Source organism: Tauraco erythrolophus, chromosome 1 (assembly GCF_009769465.1).
Source record: "Tauraco erythrolophus isolate bTauEry1 chromosome 1, bTauEry1.pri, whole genome shotgun sequence".
Classification (NCBI taxonomy): Eukaryota; Metazoa; Chordata; class Aves; order Musophagiformes; family Musophagidae; genus Tauraco; species Tauraco erythrolophus.
The window spans coordinates 105,529,510-105,552,206 of NC_141465.1; the positions used below are offsets into that span (position 1 = coordinate 105,529,510).

Genomic DNA, 22,697 nt, shown 5'->3' on the forward strand with positions numbered 1-22,697 from the left:
CAGAAGGGAAGTTTGGCAAGCCTTCTCCCCTTTTCATACACTTTCTGTCTTCAACATTTATTAGGCTCACAAAGCAGTTCTTATCCTGTCATTTCATTAGCATACTGTGAAGACTGAAAGTGTATTGAACTGTAGCTAAACAAAACAAAACAGCCAACCAAAAAAACCCCAAGTGTACTCAATCCCCAAACCTACCACCATACGACATCACACACAACCTCATAAATAAGTACCTTAAGAATTACAAGACTGCTTTTCATAATGTTATGCATTTTGCTTTGTATTTAAACCCTTCTCTTGTTTCAGAGTTAGTGTTTTCATCCTCAGAAATTTTTTGTTACAGTTTTTTCCCCCCCTCCCACAGAAATAGTAATTCATGAAGCTTGGCACAGCATCATAACCTTTTACCAGGAAATTAAGCAATGCAAACATTCACAGACACTGAGTCTCAGCCTGGGACTTAAGTTATCTTTAGATGTCTGCATACTCGGTTCACCTTCCCAGTATTGGTTGGAGGGGGGAGATAAAAACTGTATTTGCCATGAGATGTGTAAGCTGAATGTTCTCAAACTCTGAAAATGGCAAATAGTATTATCTGATAGTAAGTGAGAGAGCTTATATGAAAATGTCACTGGCTGCTTTTCTCCACAGTTTAAGTCAGAAAGCAGCCACCTACTTAAGAGATGGAAGTTTAGAAGTTTACCTCTGCATCATATCTGACAGCAGCAGAGAGCAATGAAAATGCATTTTCCACAGTAATTCCTCTCTTGATAATGTGTTGACACAGTTTTTTCAGTCTATTTTCACAGTACGAAGTAGCCAAATCCAACAGTCCTGCAATTAAAACACCATCATATTAGCCGGTTGTGATGACCTCTGCTCTTTCAACAACAGTTTCTGCTCCCGGGGTACAGACTGCATTTGTATTCTGTATGCAATGTTCTGTATGTCTATAACATGCTTTTTGCAAGTAGGTCGCTATTCAGAAAAATGTATTTTGCCATTACACAGGAAGAAAGGCCTTTTATTACCTCATGCCGCCACCCTGTTAATCTCTGTAAATATGCAAGCTGTTCCACCGATTTGCATACCTAACTGCTTGCCAGAGTGGAACTGTCACAAAACAGGCACCACAACACAAGCAAAAAGCTACCATTATAAAAATCTGTGCTCCAACTACAGCTTGCTCTTTGCTCTGCTGTCCAAGTTTCCCTATTAGATCTACTGAGATTCTTTGACATTATCCTAAACAATAATTGACCCGATTTAGTAAAACATGCAAGAATTTTAACCCAGAGAAATAGTTTCTCGCCCAATCTTGAAAAAAATGCTCATAGTTTGTTTCTAAATATGCACCACTTGTGCTGTAGTAAGTATGCTACAACAGCATTTTATCACCAATAAAATGTATAAACAGGCTAGACTAGGAGCCTATGTTAATACATATGTTCTGCATCCCCATCTCAGTTTTTCTGGATGCTGCTTTCTAACATAATTGGACCATAAGCAATACCTATTGCATCTTCAGGCGGAAGGTCAACACTGTCTGTATACAAGTACTCAAGAAAGGCACGATACACAGGATAAGAAAACTGGTCTATTTCTATCACTTCCTTCATATCCTCATTCCAGTATGACTGGAACATGGTTCTGAAGTGTTCACACCTAAGAGACAAAGACATCATCTGGAACGCTATCATATGAACACATGAATGTTACATTACAGTTCCCCTGAAATACATGTTTGGGGCACTCTGCAATATCCACAAATATTTCACCATACCCCAGCACAGTGGTCCACGTTTTGGTTCCTAATACTGTGGGCATTGTTATACTTATGTATCAAGATAAAACTCTTATTTGATCTATGCTACAGAAATGTCTGCGTACACACTGCAATCAGACCAACCTAACAGAATTTAGTATCATGGGAACAACAAATGGGCTTATTGAATATGGACCATTTTAAGATGGAGTTTTGATTCAACTCCTTTTACAACCACTTCATTTAAAGTGATTATGGATACATAGATGCTATGTAAATACAGGTTTAGGGGTCCCTTCCTGCCCCTTCCTTTCCACCCCCCTCCACCCCTTAGATGCAGTACTAAGAGGTTATTCTGTATAAACAAGAGCTGCGAAACGTGACCACTACCTGATTTTCAGAACAGCTTTGTGGACATGGATGTACTTTCCATCCACACGGAACTTTAGGTCTGAGGTTTCCGGGCTGTCAAACTCTTTCTTCAGAGACTCTGCTACTGTTAAAAAGTCTTCATGCTCTACAGAAACAATTTTAGAACAAACAAAAAAAACCCATGTTGAGCATCTTAAATAGAACACACACACATCACTAACTAAAGCTAGCAGCTCAACTAAGAGCATGCCAAGGAAAATACGTCAGTAGCAGAGCTCCATTGGCTTAAGCAGTGAAATGGGAAGAATGAATTAATCTAATACCATTTCCTGTTGGCAAGGACTGCTCCACAACAGCTACGGGTTGCAGTGGTCAGCAGTTTCCATTCCAGCTCATTGCACAGAGGAAGCACAGCACCAAGGAAAGCACCTGAAGAACTTCCTTTCCCATTCCCTGCCTGGGCACCACACACAAAATCACCAGCCTCCTGGCAGCTCAGCACTAGTGCTAGATCAGCTCTGCAACCCGCAAACGGCTCTGCAGCTAACCTGCAGACTGCTGGTAATAAGAGTCTACAGCATCATCTGCAACTCACTTGAGACACAGTGTACAGTACTTCAGCCACACTGACATGGTGTGATCTGAGTCTAAACAGTAAGAAAACGTGTCACCAGTTGGACACTTTTTTGTGCTGACAGATTGGATATAGCCTACGGGTTGTCTGTTAAGGTCTTTGCCAGGGCTCACTAACATGTACTATCACTGACGCCATTATACTCAGTTTATTCGTCAGCTATGACAACACAAAATCCAACAGCAGCGCTGTTGAAGAGAGATAGTAGATACTGTGTTCTTGGTACAACCAAGAACATAGGACTTGAGCAATTTTGGAAGTGGATTAAAGCTGAGATATCACAGCTCTTTGACAGTGCTTTATATTAAGGCCTATCACACTGGTTCCTCAGAGGTCCCATTCTGTGTCTCTAGAAATCATACAAGAGTTGCAGCACAAGTTGGCTAAGGCTTGTGGTAAAGCAAGAACTCTGAAGTTTTAGAAAACCTGATTTAACCTACTATCTGAAGCTTCTGTTCATGCATCTTAAAAATGTGTCTCAAAACACACGGCTTCTAAGAAGCAAAGTATGGAAAAGAAAAATGAGTGGATTTTCATTGTAACAGGATGTAGTCTGTCTCCTGTGTCCCACAGGACTGCGTATTGTTCAACCATATACAATCTTGCGTGTATCAAGAATAGTGTGACCAGCAGGAGCAGGGAAGTGATCCTGCCCCTGTACTCGGCACTGGTGAGGCCGCACCTGGAATATTGTGTCCAGTTTTGGGCCCCTCGCTTTAAGAGAGATATTGAGCTCCTGGAGCGGGTCCAAAGAAGGGCGACTAAACTGGTCAAGGGGCTGGAAAATAAAACTTATGAGGAGCGGCTGAGGCAGTTGGGGCTGTTTAGCCTGGAGAAGAGGAGGCTGAGGGGAGACCTGATTACGGCCTATAAATACTTGAGAAAAGATGGTGGGGAGGTGGGGGAAGGGCTCTTTACATTAGTGATGGGTGATAGAACAAGAGGAAATGGGCATAAGCTTAGTCAGGGGAGATTCAGGTTGGATGTTAGGAAGTATTTCTTCTCTGAAAGGGTTGTCAGCCACTGGAATAGGCTGCCCAGGGAGGTGGTTGAGTCCCCATCCCTGGATGTGTTTAAGAATAGGGTGGATGATCTACTTGAGGATATGGTTTAATGGGGATTAGGGATGGTTGGACTCGATGATCTCTAAGGTCTTTTCCAACCTAGAAATCTATGAATCTATGAATCCACAAATTACTCTTCACCATTAGAGACAGATAAATTAGCTGGTATTTAAAAAGAAATACTGCTGTAACAAACAAGTCATGTTTGCCACAAAAGACCATACACTCCTCTGATTTACATGGATCATCCACAGAACCTAACTAAGCCATGCTCCAATCCCCCTGCATTCGTTCATGTGATTTTTTTCTAGGTCATCAGCTTAGCTTAAGCTATGCAGAAGATTAACTTTCACTCCAAATACCTTAAGTTCATTCCTTGTAAAAGGCTGCACATTTGTACTTCACCACAGCCTATCCTGAGTGATTCATTTTTTTGGCAGAGCCATCGTAATTGCAAGTAGAACAATAACCTTTATGCAGAGTTAGCTCTCACTAACAAAAAACAACGCAAACAAACAAAAAATATTAAAAGAAAAACGGGGGGTTTTAACCTATATGAATAAAAAAGGTGAGGAAGAAAAAGATTTGTATGGAAAATGAAGATTAAAAATGCCCCCAGATTAATGCTTTTGATTTAAATATTCAGTAAGCAGGATTATCAGAATAAGAGGGAAGAACCCCCAAAGTCTAAGAGGAATTGAAATGCAAGTGCAAAATTCAAATACCTTATTATACTCAGTCTGGGAAACATTTCATAAAAATCAAGAACTTGAAAGGTGCTGAAACTGGGGAGATGTCACTTAAACAGTCTTTGCTATTAGCGAAAGGCAACAGACCTGGACAACCATCAGACCTCTACAGAGGGCAAGACTAACACATATCGCAGAGGATTAGAGAATGGAGAAAGTGAGAAGTGGGATAAAACAAGACTTGGATTTACCCAGAAGCAGATCACTCCAAGCTAATCTTCTCTCTCTTTAGTAAAAATATTCAGTTTTCCTCTCTAGACGAGATGCTGTTATCTGGACCTCTATAAATGTGATAACATGCTAAATGAGAAGTTAAGATGGAGAAGCTGGGTTAGGAAAAGTCACGTGCAAAGATAAGTTCTGCATCTGGAGAAAGGTTACTTAAGATGTGACCCCTCCACAAAACCAGTTTTGTACGAGGACTAACAAAATTAGGATCTGTTGTCAATATGAAAACAGATTAGATCTCCCAAATGATCTTGAGAACTGAAGCAGCAGATCTAAGATAAAAATCACATTCATGTTCTCGATTTCAGAAGAGCTGACTTTCGCCACTTCAGGAACCTCCTTGGTAGTGTGCCATGGGATAAAACCCTGGAAGGACTGGGAGCCCAAGATTGCTGGTTGACTTTCAAGGATCATCTCCTCCAAGTTCAAAGGCATTGCATCCCTAAAAAGAAGAAATCAGGCAAAAACACCAGGAGACCTATATGGATAAACAAAGAACTCCTGGCTAAAATCAAATACAAAAGGGGATTACACAAAGCATGGAAGCAGGGACTGGTAACCTGGGATGAGTACAAGGAAGTTGCTCGTGTACTCAGAGACCAGGATAGAAAAGCTAAGGCCCTGACAGAGTCAAATCTGGCCAGCGATATTAGAAATAACAGAAAAGGATTTTATAGGTATGTGAGAGAAAAAAGGAAAATGAGAGAGAATGTGGGGCCCCTCCGGAAAGATATGGGTGACCTGGTTGCTGAGAACATGGAGAAGGCTGAAATATTCAACAACTTTTTAGCCTCAGTCTTCACTGGCAACCACTCGAACCACACCACCCAAATCACACAGGATGTTGGCTGGGTCTGGGAGAGTGAAGAACCACCCAGGGTAGGAGTAGATCAGGTCCGGAAACACCTAGAGAACCTGAAAGTGCACAAGTCCATGGGACCTGATGAGATACATCCACGAGCCCTGAAGGAACTGGCGGCTGAAGTTGCTAGGCCACTAGCCATCATATTTGAGAGGTCCTGGCAGTCTGGTGAGGTTCCTACAGATTGGAAAAGGGCAAACATAATCCCCATCTTTACAAAAGGGACCAAGGACAACCTGGGAAACTACAGACCAGTCAGCCTTACCTCTGTGCCAGGTAAAATCATGGAACAGATTCTCCTGGTAGCTGTACTAAGGCACATAAAAAATAACCAAGTGGTTGGTGACAGCCAACATGGCTTCACTAGGGGCAAGTCGTGCCTGACTAAGTGGCCTTCTACGACAAAGCTACAGCGCTGGTTGACATGGGTAAAGCAACGGATGTAGTTTTCCTGGACTTGTGCAAGGCGTTTGACACTGTCCCACATGACATCCTTGTCTCTAAAATGGAGAGACATGGATTTGACAGATGGACCACTCGATGGATAAAGAACTGGCTGGATGGTCACACTCAAAGAGTTGTGGTCAATGGTGCAATGTCTACATGGAGACCAGTGTCAAGCGGTGTCCCTCAGGGGTCTGTTCTGGGTCCAGTGCTGTTCAACATCTTTGTCAGCAACATGGATGATGGCATTGAGTGCACCCTCAGTAAGTTTGCCGACGAAACCAAGTTGTGTGGTGCCGTGGACTCACTTGAGGGAAGAGATGCCATCCAGAGGGACCTTGATAGGCTTGAGAATTGGGCCAGTGATAACTGCATGAGCTTCAACAAGTCAAAATGCAAGGTCCTTCACCTGGGTCGGGCCAATCCTAGGCACAAATGCAAACTGGGCACAAAGTGGGTTGAGAGTAGCCCTGAAGAGAAGGATTTGGGGGTGTTTATAGATGAGAAGCTCAACATGAGCCGGCAGTGTGCTCATGTGGCCCAGAAGGCCAACCGCATCCTGGAATGTATCAAGAGAAGCGTGGTCAGCAGGTCAAGAGAGGTGATTCTCCCCCTCTACTCTGCTCTTGTGAGACCCCACCTCGAATACTGCGTCCAGTTCTGGTGTCCCCACATAAGAGAGACATAGATCTGTTGGAGCGTGTTCAGAGGAGGGCCACAAAGATGATCCAGGGGCTGGAGCACCTCTGCTACGAGGACAGGTTGCGGGAGCTGGGATTGTTCAGCCTTGAAAAGAGAAGACTTCGGGCGGACCTAATAGCTGCCTTCCAATACCTGAAGGGAACCTACAGGAAGGCTGGGGAGGGACTTTTTACAAGAGTGTCCACTGATAGGACAAGGGGAAACGGGTTTAAGTTGAAGGAGAACAGATTTAGATTAGATCTTAGGAAGAAATTCTTCAGTACGAGGGTGGTAAGACTTTGGAATAAATTGCCCAGAGAAGTTGTGGATACCCCCTCCCTGGAGGTGTTCAAGGCCAGGTTGGATGGAGCCTTGAGTAGCCTGGTCTAGTTGAGAGGCATCCCTGCCCATGACAGGGAGGTTGGATTAGATGATCTCTGAGGTCCCTTCCAGCCTATGCCAGTCTATGATTCTATGTTTTGAACGTGAAAACACTTTCATGTTTTCAAGGAAGTGCAAGCTAAGCATTTTATAGCTGTATTTGGAGTCAAATAAGAATTAGAAGCATGTGAATCAAAGATAATCAAAGAGAAAGGCTTGGGCTTATTTGTTCGTCACAGAGACTGCATCCCAAAGTGTAATCCAAGGCAACGTAAGAAAGTTCTAACAGAGAAAACAATTATATTAGGGTCTTGTTTTACAGTGACTGTTATTTACAAGTCTGCCTGTCTTGCGGAAAGTCAAACTAAATCGAGTTGAGAGAAATCATCTCACAAATTGAAAACTTGGAATTCTGTTACTTAACTCTCCTATCAAGAAAGACAGGAGAGAGATTTGCTCCTTCATATTCATACTGGAAGGGTAAATACTAACGAAGGAAAGCTAGAAACAACACTTATAATTCTAAATTGTTAGACACCAAAGTAACAAGCATCAGGAACACTCCTGATCAATACAAATACAATTGTAGGAAAATTGCTCAAACAATACAAACGTAGGAAATACACAATATTCACAGTGCAGTAGCAGAATGGGGTACTTCCCAGATGTACACTGGCAAACAAACAAACTTGTTAACCCTATTCTGGTTCCTCAGCTGCTGAAGTAGACTGTTTTCTTCACAAGGAAAAAAACCACTAGCTAAAAGATCTAGTTTTAACTGCTCGCTCTATTTAAAGTGGGAACCATCCCGCCCCAGAACTGGTACCCTGTACTAGTCACTACGACTGTGCACAGAGATTATAGCACTGGCTGCCATATCGGAGCTTGTTCTCACCTACTGATAGAAGACGCCACATCACGGCAGGGGTGGCAAAGCAAGCAAACACATCGTCAGTGCAGGCAAAGTGAGTGAGGTGGGGAAGGATCACTGACTGGCCACGGCACTGGCCCCACATGTACACCTGGCCACTCTGGGTCTTGGCAGCTGACGTGTGAGCAGAGTGGCAGGCTGCAATCTCCACAACCCTGCAAACAGAAGAAACCTTGTAAGATATTTACAGGTATGGAATCAAGTGACTTTCCAAATGTCTCACCAAAATAACAGCCAATCACACTATCCATCTACACTCCTGTGCTTCTTTCTTCATCCTGCATGAACATGATACTGTTTGAATGGATCAATATTAAAAAAACTGCAATGACATTTTCAGACAGCTTGTACATTTTAGTGCAATCAGATACTGCTTTAATTACGTCATTCTCATCAGTTGACACTCCTCCTTTTCTTCCATAATCATGGGAAAGGGATGAAGCAAAATAAAGTTTTGTTTTTCCCCACTAAAGCCAACGCACATCAGACACTTATTCTTAAGAAGAAATACTTATGGAGCTTATAAAACTTCCAGTTAGGGAACAGGCAGGAAAGTTATACCACTAAGATTTTCGCAGAGCATTTTTCAGAACTTCTTTTAAACAAGCGTTGAAAAAAATTATCTCATTTTGAGATTAAGATCCCACGTATTTTTCAATAAATCCTTTATCAAGAAACCCTTCTACTTTACCTTTAATCTGGGCTTTTTTTGTATATAGACAGAGATCTGACCTACTGTCTGTATTTGGCTTTTTATTTTGCTGTTAGTTTCCTTTCCTCACCACTGAGATTCAGCATGGAACGTGGACAGTGCTTCATTTGGAGAGGTGAATATATGCACTTAACTCTGCATTCTGGAAGAGCTATGGTTGTTTTTAAAATAAAGCCTACATAGTATTTTCACCCACCTCACATAGTTCCTTTAAAATATTAGAGCTGCTGATGCACACTGATCTATTCTGTTCTCCCATTGCTCACACAATCCCTGTCTTGCTATTTGAAACATTACAAGAACTGAGAAGAATCACACTTCCATTAAAAGGACTGCAAGGATGTCTCCAGTGTCTCTGTCCACATGACAAGCAAGAACCCGAGGAAGTTCCAGCGTTAGTTCAAAATAAAAGCTACGCTTTCCTGTTTTTTCTCCATGCTAAAGATGTATTGGAGGATTTCATGCTTTTGTGCCAGAAGCAGATCAACTGAGACAAGTAAAACTAGTCTAATAATATACATATAAAAATGTTTATTCCTTTATAGATCCATTTCCATGAAGGAGTTAGCTTTTTAGGCAAAGAGCTTTTTTAACACGAAGCCCACATTTTAAGTGAAAGAATTATTTCAAGATAAAACATAGAAAGAATCTACAATCAGTTTCAGTATATGCATTAATAATTTATGACAGCTAAAAGACTAATGGGCTGGTTTACACCATTATGAACCTCTATAGAATATTGACATCTTTCAGCGTCTCTGCATGAGACATCATAGAGTAATTATTTTAGAGACAACTTACTGTCCCTCATCGCTATCCACCTAAACCGCTTCCTTCCCCAAACTTTCTTTCCTTAGCAGAATAAATTCTTCATTTTAGAGTAACTATACTATACTTCAGAAGCATAGTAGATCATGTACAATAACACACAGAATCATGGAATGGTTTGAGTTGGAAGGGACCTTAAAGATTATCTCCTAGTTTCAACCCCTCTGCCATGGGCAGGGACACCTTTCATTAGATGAAGTTGCTCAAAGCCTTATCCAGCCTAGCCCTGAACGCTTCCAGGGATGGGGCATCCACAACTCCTCTGGGCAACCTATGCTAGTACCTCACCAACCACAGAGTGAAGAACTCCTTCCTTAGACGTCATGTACATCTCCCCTCTTTCAGTTTAAAGCTATTGTCCCTTGTCCTGTCACTACATGCCCTTGGAAAAAGTCCCTCTCCAGCCTTCTTGCAGGCCCTCTTCAGGTACTGGAAGGCTGCAATAAGGTCTTCCAGGATCCTTCTCTTCTCCAGCTGCTGGAGCAAGTCCAGAAGAGGGCCATGAAGATCATCCAAGGGCTGGAGCACCTCTCCTATGAAGACAGGCCAAAAGAGTTGGGGCTGTTCAGCCTGGAGAAGAGAAGGGTCCAGGGTGATCTTATTGCAGCCTTCCAGTACTTAAAGGGGACCTACAGGAAAGCTGGAGAGGGACTTTTTACAAGGGCATGTAGTGATAAGACAAGGAACAATGGATTTAAACTGAAAAAGGTGGAGATTCTGATTAGATATAAAGGAAGAAATTTTTCACTTCGAGGGTGGTGAGGCACTGGAACAGGTTGCCGAGAGGAGCTGTGGATGCCCCATCCCTGGAAATGTTTCAGGCCAGGTTGGATGAGGCTTTGGGCAACCTGGTGTAGTGGAAGGTTTCCCTGCCCATGGCAGGGGGTTTGGAACTAGATGATCTTTGAGGTCCCTTCCAGCCTAAACCATTCTATGCTTCTATGATCCAGCCAATTCCTTATCCACTGAGTGGTCCATCCATTAAATCCACATCCCTCCAATTTAGAGACAAGGATATGGTGCAGGACAGTATCAAATGCTTTGCACAAGTCCAGGTAGATGACATCACTTGCTCTTCCCTTATCCACCAATGCTGTAACTTCATCATAGAAGGCCACCACATTTGTCAGGCATGATTTGCCCTTAGTGAAGCCATGTTGGCTGTCACTAGTCACCTCCTTATTTTCCATGTGCCTCAGCATAATTTCCAGGAGGATCTGCTCCATGATCTTACCGGGCACAGAGGTGAGATTGACTGGCCTGTAGTTCCCCAGGTCTTCCTTTTTTTCTCTTTTTAAAAATGGGGGCTATGTTTCTCCTTTTCCAGTTGTTGGGAACTTCACCAGACTCCCACGAGTTCTCAAATACGATGGATAGTGGCTTCGCAACTTCATCTGCCAGTTCCCTCAGGACCCGTGGACGCACCTCATCAGGTCCCATGGACTTGTGCACCTTCAGGTTCCATAAATGGTCTCGAACCTGATCTTTTCCTACAGTGGGCGGTTCTTCATTCTCACAGTCCTTGCCTTTGCCTTCTGTGGCTTGGACTGTGCAACTGGAGCTCTTGCCAGTGAAGACTGAGGCAAAAAAGTCATTGAGGACCTCAGCCTTCTCCATACCCTGGGTAACCAGGTCTCCTGTTTCCTTCCAGAGAGGGTCCATGTTTTCCCTAGTTCTCTTTTTATCACTGACATACCTGTAGAAGCTTTTCTTGTTGCCCTTGATGTCCCTGGCCAGATTTAACTCTATCAGGGCTTTAGCTTTCCTAACCTGATCCCTGGCTGCTCAGACAATTGCTCTGTATTCTGCCCAGGCTACCTGTCCTTGCTTCCAGCCTCTGCAGGCTTCCTTTTTGTGTTTGAGTTTGTCCAGGAGTTCCTTGTATAGTAGGTATAGCACACATACAGTATACTTACAGTACATGTACAGGGTGACATGTTAAGCATATACTTAATATCAAAATTCAGGAAGCTGATCTTCATAACTGTTCCTTCAAGCTAAACCAAAATAAAGTCTAAAAGTTCCTGACAAGCTATATGTGCAATATTCTTCAAGATAGCTTCAAATGCCACCTCCTAAGGAACCGTCACCAGCATTACATATAAATGACAGAAGAGTTATATAAATGAAAAGACCAGAAGCAGCAGTGGTACTCTGCTTCATGAGAAAAGACAGCTCACCTACTTATAGTACTGTTTCCAAGGGAGTCAAGCCAAACAAGGTAAGTTAGTTCAAGGGACTTCTCTCTCCCTTAGATTCCAAGCAGAAGTTCTCCTTTAGTCATTGAACAAATGCCAGTTCATTACAATCCCATGCTTGAGTTCACATACAGTTCTCAACACAACAGTTCCCCTTAGTTCACTCAAGAACTAAATCACTAAGAAAACAAAGCTGATCTATTTGCAAACATACATGTTTCTCTTCCAATGCTTTTTTAAAGAATGTTTCATTTTGCTTTGCTACTGTCAGTTCCTTCAGAGACAAGCCAGCCTCACGTCAGTGGTTTCTACTGTGATGGTTCCTTTCTTCTTTCCCCCAACTCATTTTTTAAGATGTTAAATAATTTCAGTACTGTGCAGCTTTTGATTTAATATTGTGACAAACAGGAAAAAATAAGAATGACTTCCCAGAAAGACAGTTCAGAAATGGAGGAGAAAAACCAATCACAAGTGTTTCCTAATTAAGAGGAGATTACAAGTTAAGAGATTTACAGGTTAAGGGATTTATACACTAAGAGGTTTCCAAACTGAGGTACACTAATCTATAGGTATACACACAGGCCCAGAGAATGGGACTGAGGTCCAAGTTTGCAGGTGAACAGCAGAAGAGCCTTCTCAAATATGGATGACAAGGGTGCTGAAAGAGGGTGGACAGGGTTAGGGTTATTCTTTTATGAGTCTAGGAAACTAAGAAACTACAAACTACTAACTGGGACCACTGATAAAAGTGGTATTAACTGTCCTTAGCTCTAGCAACCTTGCAAATCAAGTTTTGTTTTTGTGGTTGGCTATTGTCAGCCTTTCAAAAAAATTGGTTTTTTCCTCTCACAGGTCACTTCTTACCAAGGTGGTGCTTCCTTTCTCCGCCCTCTCCCCCTTTTTTTTTTTTTTTTAATTAAAACGTAGGCATCAATATACCTCAAAAGCTTTGCTTATCAATTTCATAACTCTAAATTTTTAACCAAAGGAATCATATTTAGAATTGTCTTTCAGTATCAGGTAAATACAAAGTATGTTTATTTTCAACAATCATTACAGATAGCAAAAAAGAACTCAGTCTAAACAGTAAGTTACCACCCTTTCCTATGCTTTTAACATTAGCAGTAGAAAAACAATCCACCAAGCCCTACAAACACATGCTTCCAGTGCTAGAGACCGCATAACACATGCTCAGATTTATCAATCCAGAAACAGCTTCAGCAAGATTACCTTTCTTTTTCCATCATGATCTGCACCGGGCTTAGCTGGTTACTTTTATTGCCAGTTCCCAGCTGCCCGTAAGTGTTAGCTCCCCAGGCATAGAGCAAACCCTCATCTGTTAGTGCTAGTGTGTGTGCATAGCCACAGGCAATCTGTAAGTAAATGTATAAGCATTACTACTAAACAAAACAGAAGAGAAACAAAAGTATCGCACACATTACCTTAGTCTGGCTGATGTTACATATCTCAAGCATTCTTCATTTAGCACTACAATGTGTTATTTCTCAGTACTTACAGCTAACACAAAATACATTAACTGTAGGCACCAGAAGAGTCCCAGCTTCATTAATTTAGTGTTCATTGCTTACTCCTAAATAATTTACTGCACTCTTGCAAAGTCTCCCTAACCTTTACTTGCTTTCAGTTGCAGACTCTTCACACAAAGAACAGTTAACTTCATCGCATCTTGCAATTCCAAAATTTTCAGAATTTGATATTTTGAATACTACAAACTATGAGAGCTGCCGTTCAACAGCCAACAACCGTTCAATCCAAGTTATGACACGAAACTGTGCAGAACCTTACTAAAATCCCAGGAAATCCCAATTTTCAGTTTTATTATTGAGTTGGGAAAAAATCCCCAAAAACGAACAAAATCCAATCACCAAACAACCGAACCCACGCCCATGACTCATTTTCCCTCTCCCCTCACTTCTGAAGGGCTAATTAGAATACTAATGTAGAACTGAATTTGAATACCTTGCTGCCCTTCATTTCTTGTCTCTGCCTAGTGGATTTCATTCATTCAGGTTTGTAACAAAGATGCGATTTGTATCCATGGTATAGTTTACTATACTTACACTAATTAACTTTAAATCATCCAGAACATTTACAAAAGCAAGTATTTTACAGCTTACTTGCACTTTTTATAAGCCTAATATAATTTATCAGAGCTAAAAAAATTCAGTATTTGAACTGTGAAATCTAGAAGCAGGTATAAGATTCCAAAGACACAGTTTTAGCAGATGCTAGAAACATGAACACATTTTCATTTCCATAATAGACATACCTGGAGAATACACACACCATGTAATGCTGCCACTCTGCATGGCGTTAGTTGATTGCCGTTGTTTCCAAGACCTAGCTGACCATTACCATTGTAACCCCAGCCATAAACCTGATTCCAAAAGGAAAACAAAATTAAGCTACTTCTCCATAGACGTATAGAACATTTAAGACTTAGTATCAAGCACAAATCAAAAAAGTATATATTATTTAAAAACTGTACACTATTTCAAGAGCAATATAGAGAAGGCTGAAAGAGATTAAATATACTGCAATCACTGACTGTATTCAACTTTTCAATCCTGCACTGACCTTCTAAAGAAACTTTCTAAAACAGATGTGTCTGAAGTATTGGCAATTTTGCAATCAACTTCCCAATACACAAAAACCTCTCCCATAGCATCAACATTTCAGTTGACTTTTATACCTTCCTTTCTCCTTATTATTTCTTTTTTTTAAAAAAACCCAATAAATTAGTTGTTCTGATCAGCTGATTAGCTATTGGATTAGTTTAAACTGAAGTCCTTGGTTTAGCTCTAATTTTTCTTATAGTTTTGTTGTGGTGGACACATCAAGACAAAACTACATACAATGAAAGCTCATCTCAACCTCAGAGACTTTTACAGTCCCTCCAGTCTTAGCACAAAGAAACTAAGTTCTGAGTTTGGTGAAATATAGTAAAATTGAGGTTACAATTGATACCTAGATAGCACCATCAACTTCTGTGAAAAGGAACAGTTGCACAACACTAGGACAATGTTCAAGAGCTTGGTTTGGTTTTGTTGCTGGCAATTAAGCAACGTAATTAAGAACCAGGATCAGAGAGTGTATTCTTGCAGAGAGATTAACTACTTATTTGGGCACACTTTCAAAAAAACTAATTAAGGCATATGTTATTGATATGTTAATCGATCTATTGAAATAAGACATAGACATGCTTAATATAACTGTTCAAACTCTTGCAGTTGCAGACTCAGAATTATATTCCAATACGGTCTTTGCCATAAGAAGGAACGTTTAGTGTAAAGATAGCACCTCGAGTTAATTGTAGAGTTTTCCTTAAACTAGTCTCACTGAAGTTATCAATATAACTCTGTCAATACAACTCTAACTTGAGCACTCCACGTCAGCATTTCTCCATGTTCAGACATTAACCTCGTGAGTTCGGGAAACAGAGAGAACGTGAGAATGCAGCAATGCTTACCTCACCGTTGTTTACTACAGCCATGGAGGAGGTCTGGCCACAAGCAATGCCAACTACCATTTTACCCTGTAAACAGTTTGAAACTCTACGAGGAGTTGGCTGGTTTGCCGTAGATCCAGATCCAACTTGACCACAGTTATTATAGCCCCAAGCGTACAGCTGTCCATAAAAACAAACAAAAAATTGCAGTTTAAGCCTTAATAATAGTAATGATAGCACTAAATTATAACCTTACTGTAGTCAGCATCAGATTGGGTAAACTATCCTATTTAATAAGCTAAAATGCTTAACATGAATTTTCAACAGCTGAAAATTATAAACAGCAACAGGACTGATGTAGCAAATATGAACATAGCACTTTTTCAGCTTCTTGCTACAGAACCAGAGCACCTTAACTGCAAGAGGAACCAAAAGGAACATACTTCTATATTAAATATAAGTCAAACTATAAGACAAAGAGCATAGTGAGTGGACCGTCTTTATACTTCCGTAATGTCAGAAAAAGGAATGCAAGCCAGAATGTCATTTGTTTCCCAGCTGAACTCCCCAGTTTAAAGCTATTTAGCTTTCTCCATAGAACTCTAAACCAGGTTATTGCTGGACACTCATCAGACCTCTGTTATATCCTTCAAGAGCTGTGAAAGGTGATGGTTTTGTCACCCCACATTTCATCATAGCACAACTCTCTTACACAATAACAGTACCAAAAAACACCATCTCTGACAGTTTAAAGTTTGCCAGTGGCAAGTTAATAATAATAAAAACAAAAATATGGGTTCTTTTCATCTAAAAGTCCAGAAGACAGAAGTAGTTCACCATAAAAAAGTATTTATAGCTTTGTATTTTCAGTTCCTTCAATTTTTATTATGTGCATATACACCCATAGCTTGGCATAAAACTATTTCTGCTAGTTCATTCCCTGATGCTTCACCAAGTTAAAAAGTTTGTCCTCTTTGAAATACAGACATGCAAGCCAGTAAAAGCACACTGACAGATACTCTAATGCGAAGTCTGTACATCCTTTGGTGTCAGAAGCTGCCTGTTTACTGTGACACCAAACCAAAAGTCAGTCATTAGAAACCAATGCCTCCCCTCTCAACAACAACAAAAAAAACCCCACACACAACAAGAAAAAGAAACAAAACACCAAAGACAAGAACAAAAAAAACCTACCGCCAACACAAATCATTTGCCATGTCTAATACAAACAAAAGAAAGCATTAATCCTTTGCTTTTTGTTATTTGTATTTGCTGGATCTTTGATTCCTACTGAAAATTTGAAGATGATCTATAAAATATCTTAATTTCAATAACACAGAAAAAAGTTAAGGAAGAGCATCTCAGAAGGTAGATCAAAATGCCAAAGAGCTAATCAGTTTCCCCTCTCAGAGAAGCACGAATGTCTACAGTCCTTTAAGCCTATCATTAAGACACTTTTTTTTTTAATTTGCACTGCATTAAAATTGCTCTGAACCACCTGTACAAATCAACTATGCCAAGTATTTCCACGAATGCCTCCAACTTCAACGCGTCTCCGAAAATCCAGATATATCAAGTCACAAGGGTTTTTGCAGTCAAAGTTTTCTGTGAATAAAACTCCACTTGACACATTTCACTGCTTTCAGTATAATCAATTCTGGTACAGATAAAACCTCGAAGCACAAATCGACTCAGCTACTGCAAGGTACGCTAGGGCTGGATTTACAGTACATTAACTGGCCCCAGTGGTGAGCAAGCTGCAAACATCAACTCCACAGTAAATACGAAGAAACTTCCCTTCTTCCATTGAGACTGCAAGCACATTACATTTATGACAAGTGACAGCATGGCCGTCACGGGCAGCTACCACACAGCAGCCAGCACCACTAGATTAACTCACACATGAACATTCTTGCCTTCCCGCATGCCAACCACATTTTATAGTTTAACCAAGTCAACCATGACAACATGAGGAGGACCGTTTCTAAGCACAGGCTCTCCTTTCAGAGATATAACAGACCACTTGAATTCACCCAATGTCTCTTTCCCACCCTCAAAATACTGATTTGATACTTTGCATTACTGTCGCATTTTGAATCCATACTGAAACATAAAACAGACATGCTCAGATTACCAGGATGGAAAGAACTTGGTAGTTTGGTTCTTTGGTAGAAAGAAGCGGTAGTTTCCATTTTCATTGTTAGGAAGGTTTTAAAATTAGAACTCTTCTTTTGTTAGAGCTGAAATCAGGCTTTCCTCTGTGCAGTAAAATGCAACTCAAACCAGATACACACACACACACTGGTCAAATCTGACCAGCTGGAAACTAATTGTATATGTTTCCCATGACACATAGCCTTAAGCCATGTAAGCAAATAGCATAAAGCAGACTTGGACACAAACTAAGTGCTCTTTCATTAGCCACACACAAAAGGCATTCAGAGGTGGGCAGAGCAACATTCTTCCACAGTACCAGTGTGGAAATCAAGAAGACTACACTGGTAACCAGCGAATACAAACAACTCAATATACCTCTTAAATGACAGAATTGCAAGCAAATAACAATGTTACATTTCACACCTTACAAACCATTCTTTCACTTGTTAAGTAGCACAGCTTCCCGGTTTCATACCATCCAGACATAAAATAAATGAAAGACATGAAAGTTGACTAGCCTTTTATTCCCTTGTTTTTGTGGTTGGGTTGGGGTTTCTTTGTTGGGGTTTGTGGGTGGGGTTTTTTTTGAGTTGTTTTCAAGCCTGCTCTGAAGACAAGCACACCATAGTCTGAGGCAGTAGAAGAAAAGGTTATGCTGTAACTACACTGTTGAGAGATAACTTCACACTGCAAGGTCACTTGCACTATTCACTTCAAGAAGGAAATTAAGAGGTTCAAACAGGTTTCAACTTACATCCCCATCAAATGACAGCGCCATGGAATGATGAGAGCCACAAGCTACTTCCACCACTTTCTTTATTAACAGATTTGTGCAAATTTGAACAGGAGTAATGCCCTGATTTGTTGTGCCATTCCCAAGTTGGCTGTAACCATTGTGTCCCCAAGCATACACTTCACCATCTGCAAAAATATTTAAGTTTGTAATAAAAACACCAAAAATTCCAAGGAAGAGAGAGAGAACTCTAAGAAATTAGGAAATGCCAACATGAAAGTGAAAGGACATTAACAAATAGTGAAATGATTACAAAAATCACCAGTATACTAACAAATCGTATATTTTGTATACAACTATTTTATATACATATATCACCATACAACCTCTAGATTTATTGTGGAAATACATGAAAGTGCACAGGTAAGATTGAGTATGTCATAAATGATAGAATAAAACTCTACAGCTGCAACATAATGGAAATGTAACAGAAACTTACTTTACCTGTAACAAAATACATTTAGTTCCACTTCAGACCAACGAGAACCCCTTAGTGTTCATTACCCAATTAAGAAGTTAATACAATTACACCTTAATCCATTCCTGTTAAACACAAATGGAACTTAAAATTTGTAATTTATGTTTCTAGACTAAATGTTAATTTTCTACCTTCAGTGCAAAGTACAACATGGGGTCCACTTCCATAACTGAGACTGGAAATCTTCTTTCCACATAAGGCTTCTAATTTCTTTGGTACTATTGTGCTCTGATTATCTCCAGTTCCCAAACAATTACTGCAATTCAGTCCAAAAACAAATACCTGAAAAACAAACAAATATTCATTTCAAATGATTTATACTCAGGTATGCACAGATGTGGTAATATCCAGGTCTTCATAAAGCCAGGACAGAGTTTTGCCAGGACCTCTCAAGCATCAGAGGCTTTCCTCATGGAAGTTAATAAGCTCAAGAGTCAGCTCAGGGACACTTCACAAGTTAACTGAAGAGTCTGAATTCTTCAGATCCATGCAGGCCTGGAAGCTAGGTTTCTCATTTGCAGGATCTGTACTATAAAAAGTTTAACTGTGAAAGTGGAAGACATCACCTTCTTTCAAAAGCAGTTTGTAAAGAGCAGCCACATCTGGGAGGCTCATCCTACTATCATCAGGCAGCTCTGACAGGACTTGGGCGCGGGGCGGGGGTACGGAAATCCTACTTTACCCAGTCTCACAAGAAACCCTCCCATTAGTACATCTCAGATCAGCTGGCTTGTTTTCTCTCAGCAGCACAATGCTAACTGGCATTGAGTTTCTCAATCATTAAAATCCTCCACAGATAATCTTTCACTTGTATTGTTACTTCGCAAGCCACAACCTCATTTGATATCTTCATACCTGGAGTGCTTGCACTTAATTTCAAGCTACCACAACTTCTTTTGAATTCTGTCTTCAAAAGTGCATGTAATCCATCCTGGCCTTTGTTTTCTAAATACTCTATGTTGTCCCCATACAGGACTTACAAAAAAAACTACAAGTTACATCCAACATGTTTTGAAATGCACAAATGTCGCACAATGCTTTTGAGAAGCTATTAATTTGCAACTATTCAGTGGACTCCGAAAACAAGTAATTATAGAGTGTATGTTCCACTTTATCACAGCCTTACCTCATCATTGTGCGTTATGTATATAGCCTCATTGGCTGATGTACCAAACACACATGCTTTCCGAATGGATGCTATTTCTTGAGGTGACAGTAAGGTAAATATTGGCCACTTTCCTACATCCACCATGATGTTGCTGTGTGTCATGATGTTTCTACAAGCAAGATGACATTGCTGTAATAAAAACAAAAACTTATTAAAAGGAGTATTTTGCACTTTCATCAACAGGCAATAATTTCCTTTAAATGAAAGACGTATTGTGTCTCTGAAAGTATAACATTTTATTCTACGAAAAATGTAATCATATTTCCATGTATTAAAGTGAACAAACAGCAAGTCACTGGTAGGACATTGGAAGAACAGATCTTTTATTAACAGGATATTTAAGTAAACTGTATTCAGTACAACTGAACATCTGCTGCTCTACAAGCAAATTTGTTAAAAGCTTGTGATCTAGTAAATATCCACTGGTGGCAGAGTGGATTTCTGAGGGCATTTTCATAATATAATATCCATTTATAAATTTTTCACTTGTGAAATTTTTTTTTGGTCTTCCTACTTGTATATGTCATGTAAGCAGGCTGTTGATGTGTATGTGGATCTTGTAAACAAAAATAAAGCTGGGACTGTTGAGCATATGACCCAAATCTGCCACGTCTTGCCTAATCAGAAACTGTTCAAAAACTATTTGTGAGACCACAAAAGCACAAGGGACACTCATGAGTCTGTACAATTAAGCAATGAAACACATCAGAGAAAAGCAACTAAGTGAAATTGTGATAATCTGTTACTTAGAAACAAGCTGGACCACATCAAAAGCTGGAAACATGACTGAGTATAGACATCAGCTGTCAATGAACACCGATGTATACAATTCATCCTTCCACAATGCTCCTTCTTCCCAGTTTCCTCAGGGCAATTGCACCAGCTCAAGAACAACGCAGAACAGTCAGCACAAACCTGCAGAACTTATTTAGGCCTTCGATCTTACACATAAAAACTGTAACATCATTCACATCCTGAAGGGATTATGCCACTGACGATCTATGGTACACGCTCAGGGGTATCGGAAAGTTTTGTGAAATCTGAAAAGCACCAGATAGAGAATTCCACAGAATGTCAGAGACAGTACACAAATCACAGTAAAGCATTAGAGGGGAAGGAAAAAAAAAAAAAAGACACCTAAGGAACCATTCAATGCGTAAGAAATGTAGCCTCTATCCAGACGCCGTCCTCTCATCAACACTTAGTTCTTTCCTTTCTTTCCTTTTCATTTGTTTGCTCCAGTCCTATCCCATTCCCATATTCTTTGCTTTGTTGCTTTCAAGTCAGGCTTCCTCTTGATGTGCCTGGGTATCAGATACGGACAATGGTGGGAACACAAGACAGCCTCTTTCCTTTGCTTCTGATGCTTGGTTCTCAAAACTGTGCTGACAACCAAGACATAGCTTCAGAAAGCTCATCAATACCAGCAGTCAATCCTAAAATACAGGTTGTTCTGTGCAGATGTTTGTTGAAAGGAGAGGTTTTACTACTATTATTTTTTTAAAGTTTGAGAAACACAGAAGTCACAGTGGAAGAATATGTACAAAAAAAACTCCAGACTCGTCCCCTTATCAAATTTCATAACCTTGCTCTAACAAACCCAGCTCTGCTCTATAGGCACCTCTGTCATTAAGAGCCTGACTTCACTCTACTTTTCAGATTTGAAGCAGGTCTTGAAAACACCTGAAATCTCCAGATGGCACATTCAAAATAGATGTATTTGTAGAACAGCTTTTGAAAGTCTACCTGATACCAAGATAACAGCACATTCTACACAGCTAAACAGATATGAATGCATTTAAGCCTTCTTAATTTCTAGTCCAGTTACAAACTCAGGCTAGTTAGCAGCTAAGATTTGTTACCTTACTTTGGCAAATCTTTTAACGTATGACGCTATCAATCAAAAGGAGACAGCAATGACTTGTTCTTTTGAGTAGGCCAAGTAATTGTCTCTTCTGACTTTACCTATTTAATTTGTCCCATATAATATACAATTGGCAGAGTGCAAACATGTCAAACTGTACACTAAGAAAAATATTTTCTTCACTGAAGTTCAAGACATCCTGTCAATTTAAAACACAAAGACAAAATGTTATTTTGATGGAGAATGTCCTAGTAAATTAACGTTAACAAGTTTTACAGCACCCTGAGAACCAATTCTACTCTAAAGGTAACCACTTTAAAATGTGCTACTTTCTCTCTCCCTTTCTGGCCTTTGCGCTAGGTCTTTAATCCACTTGCCTTGTTTTCCACTACTGTATGACTCAGGTAACCACTACTCTTTGACAAAACTTGAGAGAGTTACAGTGTGTTTCCAAACCTCAAAGCTCAACTGGATATCTTGTCAGATAAACAAGCTTTCAAGCACTCAAGACTTTCCAAATTGAAGACCTAAGCAATGAACTCCACCCACAGATGAAGAACCTTAGAATTTTTCACAGCTGTAGCACTGCTTTTTCTAAAACGGTGCTGTATATTCCCAATTTCAACTGTTACTACAATCCTGCAAAGCTATTTCAAGGGTTTTCCCTAAAATGTTTTTAATGACAAATCATCTGCCACTGGCAGGTTAGTTTCTTCAATAGATCCTAAAGTCTCTCCTGGTTTAGCAATCGATAAAGACTAACAAAAATCCTTAAAACCAAACCCAAACAAACAGAAAACACCTCTTGCCTTTTATATAATATGTACTGTTTCTGCCCAAACACACAACCTTTTCCCCTCCTCTACAAATACTAACTATTGTCCTTAGACGCTGCCATTTGATGGAGTACCGATCAGCA

The 22,697-nt window shown here is 40.2% G+C and overlaps 1 protein-coding gene across 1 annotated transcript in view; it reads right to left on the reverse strand.

Moving 5' to 3' along the window:
* Window positions 1-22,697, reverse strand: part of RCBTB1 (RCC1 and BTB domain containing protein 1) — a 29,498-nt gene that overhangs the window by 3,375 nt on the left and 3,426 nt on the right. The window contains exons 2-11 of the mRNA XM_086612131.1: window positions 19,873-20,043; window positions 18,878-19,028; window positions 18,230-18,396; window positions 15,340-15,498; window positions 14,140-14,247; window positions 13,080-13,222; window positions 8,076-8,266; window positions 2,156-2,282; window positions 1,514-1,665; window positions 704-834 (exon numbers count right to left, since the gene is read on the reverse strand). Coding sequence (XP_086468257.1) covers window positions 704-834; window positions 1,514-1,665; window positions 2,156-2,282; window positions 8,076-8,266; window positions 13,080-13,222; window positions 14,140-14,247; window positions 15,340-15,498; window positions 18,230-18,396; window positions 18,878-19,028; window positions 19,873-20,016 — 1,473 coding nt within the window. The 5' untranslated portion in view covers window positions 20,017-20,043. The remainder of the gene's footprint in view (window positions 1-703; window positions 835-1,513; window positions 1,666-2,155; window positions 2,283-8,075; window positions 8,267-13,079; window positions 13,223-14,139; window positions 14,248-15,339; window positions 15,499-18,229; window positions 18,397-18,877; window positions 19,029-19,872; window positions 20,044-22,697) is intronic.